We start from the raw sequence: 7,598 nt of genomic DNA, 5'->3' as shown, positions 1-7,598 counted from the left end.
TTTTCTGCTTCAGGTTCTCAGGTGCACTGTTTTATGTCCTGGTTATTTACTACAGTATGGCACTGAGGACCACAGACCTCATGTAGGAACAGGAAGTCACTGCATTCACTCTTCAGACTTTGCTTTCTCCTCCCAAAACCATTTATAAGAAACTGCGCATTTTTTCTTAATAGCAAGCACTGCTGCACAAATTAGTATAGATTTCTTTGCTTTCAGTTTCGCTTTTTGATTTGTGCACCAAACTCAAATTTATCCGATGTGCAAAGCCAGAAACCTGCATTTTTTCCCAACTTACACAACAGTCACACAATTCAATCAAAATGCTATAAAACTGTGGAACATTCCCGCAAAGCAAGAACCATCTTCATGAAACAAGCATATGGCAGACCCTCCACCAGAAAAGTTACATAGTAACCTGTTAAGACTTTAAAACAAAAATGATTGTTTGAAAATTACCGCAATCACCATCTCGCGCGAAACGCACTCTGCTGTCACCACAACCGTGGCCCTGGTCATAGAAAATACATGTGTAGTTACCATACCAAAACATCAGGAAACCACCTGTGGGGAAACAAACCTATAAACACTGCAGTAACAGCACTGTAGAAAAACAAACAAACAAACAAACAAAAAAAAACTGTGGAACATTCCTTCAAAGCAAGAACATCCTCATGAAACAAGCAGGTGGCGGACTCTTGACCAGAAAAAGTTTCAAAGTACACATTGTGGATTTAACAAAGTAAAAGCTACCAGTCCACAAAGAGAGTCAATATTCAGGCTTAACGCCACTCGTGGTTGGAGAGATCCTGAAACAGGGTGAGGACTCGAGGGTTCTTGTTGGAAAGATGCTTCAAGTTTTTGTTCTCTTTTTTGGTTCCTTTTTCTGGGTTTATGGAGAAGAAACACCTGTAGAATAAAATCATATAGGAGCATGTTAAGCATTTTAATTGATCAGTTAAAAAATAAGTACAAGCATACACGTACACATAAGCAGTCATGGCCACACTGCAACAACAATTGGTTTCCCCAAATTCAAGACAAAATATAACCAAAAAGCTTTGGGAAGTGAACAATGCATGGTCAAAAGTATTGGCATCCTTCACAACATATGTCTTTTGCAGTGATAAATCACACTTTTGCATTTTAAAAATCCAGCGCAAAGGTTATAGGTAGTCAGACGTCAGCTGAGTCTTGGTCTGGCCCCAAATCTTAGCCAGGCTTGGACCCGGATTAAGACTGTTTTTATAAAATAACAGTCTGAATCTGGGTCCAAACCCAGCCAAGAGTCAGAGCCAGACCTGGATTCCAGTCACCTCAGAGCCAGACTCCAGATCCCAGAGTCTCAATCACAATTGTTGTAACGCGAGATTCTCAGGTCTGAGAAATAAGAAAGACATATTTGCTCACCTTTGAAGAACCTCCAGAGTGGAAGCCAGCTCAGATAATGGATGTTAAAATTGTAGTAGCTCCCAAACATGATGCACAATGCAGAAATGAATGAGGATATGTTTGTGCTGATGAGGTTCCAATCAAGACTCAGCATGTATCTTCTTAAGGAATAGCAGGACTGACCTGTGAACAAATTATTTAACAGGTTATATTAATAAGCACTGCAGTACATGACATTTTATAAACAGTGCAATTAAAAAAAGAGAGAGAGAGCTATGAAACAGACTTACCAAAGAGAATAATAGTGGGTGTCAGAGACACTTGCTGCAGTTGCACCTCATCTGCCAGACATGGAAAAGCATGAACTCCTCCTTCTCTTCAAAGTAGCTGAGCAGAAGCAGGACCACCTCTTTCACATCATCTGAGCAGCCACTCTGCGGTCCCGTATTCTCTGAAGCCTTGCATCAGTCTGAAGGAACATCTTGCTTTTGCTGACACCAACTGTGGCCATGTAGTCCAGAAGACCTTTTCCCCTTCAAATCCAAGTAGTCTGTATAATAGAGGCAGAAATTAGCAGCTGTCCTTGCAGTTTAAGGTAAAAGAGACACATGTTTCTGAGACAAGACTGACTATCATTCTCTGGCGTATCACTGGCTGAACTAGCAGATGACATGGTTTTATGTGTGTTTTCTTAATAATCTGTACTGTCATTTGGGGGCTGAGGGTGAGATTGTACATGTCATCAATAACATCTGGGGAACATGCTTTATGCTTCCTACACTTTTTCCTTACTTTTTTGTAAACACATGCATACAACCATTCTATAATACTGGACCTATTTTTCTACAAAGGTTTGAACTTTGAAAATGTTTAAACAAGAGAGAAAAGTGTGAAAATTTGAGTTTTTTGATTGATTGATTTTATTGATTAGCATTCAAATATCTCAGTGAATACAGAATAAGGATTACCACAAAGCAAGAAAGCTTTGAATGTTCATGAATGTTCATGCTTGTCTGAGAAAAGTGTATAAAGTGTGTAGTGAGGGGTTTTACAGCTTTAAAACATCTATAATAATTGTAAAAAATAAAGTTGGCTACTTCGGATTTCACCTATGCGGGTTATTTTTAGAACATAACTCCCGCCATAAATGAGGGACCGCTGTACACAGCCTCTTAATGTGACCAATATCTTTTTACAAAAGACGCAGGTGACCATTTTTAGTATTTAAAAAGTTTGCCCGTGCTTTTCAGCTGAACTAGCATGCTAGCGCTAAGTTATCAAGTATTAGTCTAAATATCAACTGGTGCTAGTGATGTTTTGGTCTCGAAAAAAAGTAGCCTAGATGTTAAACTTGTCGTGCAAACTTTCTGATGAACAACCACAGATCCTCAAAAAAACAATTAAAATCGTATATTTGTGATTTGTCCTAAAAACGTCCTTGGTAAAAGCTCGACGTTTTCTGTTCTCTCTCCACTCTGCAGATGGTGCGTGTTGCTGGTGCGTTCGCTGTAGCCGTGAACTAGCAGCTCTTCTCCCGCTCCTCCCGCCCTCACGTCATTATCCAATCAGAGACGAGCTACAGATGCACATTCAAAATTAGGCGCACTCAGTGCAGGCAACAGTTGCCTACAGCTCTGTGGAGAGGAGGCACCATAGACATCCTATGGGAGGCACTGTTAGGTTGTTTAGCCTGTGATATGATACATTGCTGACCTAACCCAAAAACAGTAGTCTAGTCTAAGTATCACATTACAATTAAAAGAAACATAAAGAATACAAGGATTATGACTGAACAGAAGTGTTACTTAGGCTATCGATAATAATAATTTCTTATAGGTTACTCTACAATAGGCTGCAAATAGCTTGAATGATTAAAAAACCGGCAATGTCATTATAATTGTATATCTTTGTATAGCATAAAAATAGAGAAGTAACCTCTCAGGTTCACAATGACATTTTCTCTGAAAACATTTTTATTAGCCCTATACCTGAATTTGCATAATTTCATGAATCATGTTTGCATGTCAAATTAACATAATTGTTTTGTTATGAGTATTAAAGTATTTCACTGTTTTTGTTCCCAATATTTGTAGTTTTAACAAATAAATTTGATTATAATCACACACTGATGTTGTAAATATAACAAAAACATTCTGTTTAATACTTTACAAAAATTCACTGTGATTGTTGAGTGTTTTGGGGTTTACTATACATTTCTGTAGGGATTTTACATGGTTTTTATGTCAGTTTTACTGCCATTTTTTACAGTGTACCACAAAACGGAAAAGTTATGACAAATCAGACTATAAGGCAAAAAGAAAGCGCAGCTTTTTCGGTTTCATGGACAAAAGAATTTCTGTGGCTGGAATATGAGGAGCTAAATAACATAATGTCTTGCCAGGTGTGTCGTGAGTTTCCCTCGATTTCTGAGTCGACAAGCGCCTTTGTTACTGGGACCAGTAATTTTAGGAAAGACTGTAATTTTAGGAAAGACCCCATCAACCTATGAGAACTGCAAGAAATGCATTATTGTTCAGTCTGCAATTTCTTTCCCAGAACAAACACCAATCGCAAAAAACATTCTAAAAATAAACCAAGCACAAGAAGTCCTGAAAAATTTGTTTAGAACAGCGTACTATGTTGCAAAGAGTGAGCTACCATTGGCAAAATTTAGCAGTCTTTGCAAACTTCAAAAAGCAAATGGCCTACATCATGGTTCCACTTACCTCTTACCCTTGACTTCAGTGGTATCCATGTTCTATACAGTTCTTGCAAGTTCATAGAAATTTCTATTCAATTAGAACCAAGTATTTGAGTTGATGATTGTAATTTTTATACAGTTGTTGTAATTTGTGTTTTAACAATTTTTTGATTAATGTTTTGTTTCGGTTACGAAACACAAAAGGAAACAAAACATCAAAAAATTGCTCTCTTTTTTATTCTGGCTACTTAAATTTATTTTGGGCTACCAAAAACTGAAGAGTGCCTGCCCGAAGGGCTACTAGGGATTTTGAAATTATGCGAGCCCTGAACAGGATATATTGAAATGTGTTCACATTTACATGTCCTCAAGCTGTGAATCTTTGATTACTTTTGATTAATAAACTGATTATTTTCAGTTCTATTTATAATGTGTGAGATTTGGAATCATTAATATACATCAATTCTTGCAAAATGTTATCTCATAATCTCAAAATATTTTTAATGAAAAATTAAAATTACTTTTAATGAACAGTGTTCAAGAACAAAAAAAAAGATTTATTTACATAGTAGTCAATGCAGACAGATGCTGATTTCTGAATACATTCGAGTCCATGTCCGGTTTTCGAAAATCCCCCTTGTAACGGAAATAACAGGCCAAAACTGTAATTTCACTTTCACTCTGTGTTCAGTAGAGTCAGTTGTAAGTTTGGTTTGGCTCATGCTGCCTGTTGAAGAAGCTGCAGCACAGTCTTTGCCTTTCACTTCTTACTCCACTTCAGTTGGCTACACAACACTGTTTAGACTGAACATCGACAGAAGTGATTACAACCCAAGCATGGCTGGCAAGTTCGGTAAGTCATCATGTTAGTCATGTTTTCTAGTGTTACAACAGTGATCATGGCTGATTTAAAATCATGGTTGGGGCACGTGTCACAAGCGCCTGTGGGGCGATCGTGGCTCAAGAGTTGGGAGTTCGCCTTGTAATCGGAAGGTTGCCAATTCGAGCCCCGGCTTGGACAGTCTCGGTCGTTGTGTCCTTGGACAAGACACTTCACCCGTTGCCTACTGGTGGTGGTCAGAGGGCCTGGGGGCGCCAGTGTCCAGCAGCCTCCCCTCTGTCAGTGTGCAGGGTGGCTGTGGCTACAATGTAGCTTGCCAGTGTGTGAATGGGTGGATGACTGGTTGTGTAAAGCGCTTTGGGGTCCTTAGAGGCTAGGAAAGCGCTATACAAATACAGGCCATTTACCATTTGGTTGGCAGGTAGGTCGATAGATTATAAAAATAAAAACAAGATCAATGAGGTTAGTTTTATACATACACAGACCTGTGATGGTTTAAATAAATGTTTTAAGTCCGAAAGGGAGTAGGTAGAAGCTTAATGTTTTTCAAGACCTACCCCATTGTGCAAAAATGAACAAAAAATAAAAACTAAATGTTGCACAACCTGCCTACATTTTCATTAGCTAACAATAATAACAAGCAATAATAATGGGCAATAGGAATGCAAAGACAAGGACTCACTGTTCTCCTTTGGTCATTACTATTGTCCATAGTGCTCCTTTCTAACCATGTCAACCTGCTCCTTATTTAACCAAGTCTCTGAGACAGCAGTTTGTGAATTTAGCTCTGAGATGTGGAAGAGAGGTCATAACTTTTGAATGTCCATTAAGATTCCTGCTATTAAATATGTTATCCACTGTAACATTATAGTTACACGGTTCATAAGTGTGATATTTACAAGCCATTCGTGATTATATGTAACAGAAAGAAAGAAAAAAAGGATTAATTGCATTTCCTGATAGCAGAGTGTTAGGGTCATTACTGAGGATGACTATGATTTCACAGGATCAACAGCAGAATAGATACTTGTGACCCATCTCTGTAGATGTTGAATTAACTTTTGACCATCTACCAGAACATTTGTAACACATCTTGGATTACAGGTACTTGATAAAAATACTGACCCCAAACCCGGTGCATGATCAGGTATATGTATAATAAGTACAATGTATTTCATGCCATGTATTCTTTCTGATCTTTCTACACAGATTCTGGAAGGACAAATGATGATGAGATCAGGATTGTGATGGTGGGAAAGACTGGAATTGGAAAGAGTGCTACTGGAAACACTATTCTGGGTCGTGAGTGCTTTGAATCCAAGTTCAGTGCCGTGTCTATGACTGTAGAAACTTCCAAAGGAAAAGCTTCAGTGGATGGACATCGCGTTGCTGTCATTGACACCCCGGGGCTGTTTGATACCAGGGTTGATGAAGAGGAAACTCAGAAAAATATATGTCAGTGCATCTCCTATGCTTCTCCAGGACCCCATATCTTCTTGGTGGTCATCAGACTGGGCAGATACACTGAAGAGGAAAAACACATAGTGCAAAAGATTCAAAATATCTATGGCACTGATGCAGACAAATACAGCATGGTTCTCTTTACCCATGGAGGCCTACTTGGAGGCACCACTATTGAAGAGTTCTTAGAAGGAAGCCCAGACCTGCAGGAACTCGTGGCCAGATGTAACGGTCAGTACCACGTCTTCAATAATAAACTGACGGAGCGCTCTCAGGTCACTGAGCTGCTCCAGAAGATCAGAGAGATAGTCCAGAAGAACGGAGGAAGCCACTACACCAACGAGATGTTCCAAGAGGCTGAGAGGGCGATTCAAGAGGAGAAACAACGCATCCTGAGAGAGAAAGAAGAAGAAAAAATACAGAAAGAAAAAGAGAAAATGGAGAGAGAAATACAAGAAAGATATGAGAAAGAGATGCAGAAATACAACGAACAACCCCAGGCTGAGAGAGAGAGGGAGAGGAAGGAGAGAGAGGAGGAGAGGAAGAGAGAGAGAGAGAGAACGGGAAATGAACAAGTTAAAGGAGAAGTGTGAGAGAGAAATACAGGAAAGATATGAGAAAGAGATGCAGAAGTACAATGAACAACTCCAGGCTGAGAGAGAGAGGGAGAGGAAGGAGAGAGAGGAGGAGAGGAAGAGGGAGAGGGAGGAGAGAGAGGAGGAGAGGAAGAGGGAGAGAGAGGAGGAGAGGAAGAGGGAGAGAGAGGAGAGAGAATGGGAGATGAAGAAGTTAAAGGAGAAGTGTGAGAGAGAACTGAAGAAAGAAAGACGCAAGATTCAGTCCAGATATGAAAATGAAGCCAGAAATGAAGCTGAGGAGTTTAATCCATTATTTTTTCTGACAGTACCTGCTGAAACCATACTTAATGTTGGCCATGCAGTGGTTGGAGGAGTTAAAAAACTTGGGAAGATGTTAAAAACCACTTTTACATTTTGACTCATGCATTGAATGACAGTCAGGATCTTTTCATACAGAAACTCATGACTACCGCGCTGTATCATCGCACCATTGTTTTAAACTTTTTCTTAGAGTTCTGTTGGACTCCCTAACATGATGTTACAGATGGCAACAAGTTCAAAAGTCGTAATATTTTGGGGATTATATGTGAGGTTCCTGTGAAATTTGTCAATCGTCTTTCTGTAAATT

At 39.2% G+C, this 7,598-nt stretch overlaps 1 protein-coding gene across 1 annotated transcript; it reads left to right on the top strand.

The window, feature by feature from the left end:
- Positions 1 to 4,927: 4,927 nt before the first annotated feature.
- On the top strand, positions 4,928 to 7,388 carry LOC134617236 (GTPase IMAP family member 4-like). Its single transcript, XM_063462437.1, has 3 exons — positions 4,928 to 4,943; positions 6,141 to 6,967; positions 7,050 to 7,388. The coding sequence occupies exons 1-3, from the start codon at positions 4,928 to 4,930 to the stop codon at positions 7,386 to 7,388; spliced, it is 1,182 nt and encodes a 393-aa protein (XP_063318507.1).
- Positions 7,389 to 7,598: the final 210 nt, after the last annotated feature.

The sequence above is a fragment of the Pelmatolapia mariae genome, linkage group LG18, assembly GCF_036321145.2.
Source record: "Pelmatolapia mariae isolate MD_Pm_ZW linkage group LG18, Pm_UMD_F_2, whole genome shotgun sequence".
NCBI lineage: Eukaryota > Metazoa > Chordata > Actinopteri > Cichliformes > Cichlidae > Pelmatolapia > Pelmatolapia mariae.
This window is presented reverse-complemented; position numbering and strand designations above follow the sequence as displayed.

Bases quoted from the DNA above. Each gene is read 5' to 3' on its own strand.
- LOC134617236 (XM_063462437.1), top strand. The intron at 6,968-7,049 runs GTTAAAGGAGAA...CTCCAGGCTGAG, and splicing joins AGAGAACGGGAAATGAACAA to AGAGAGAGGGAGAGGAAGGA.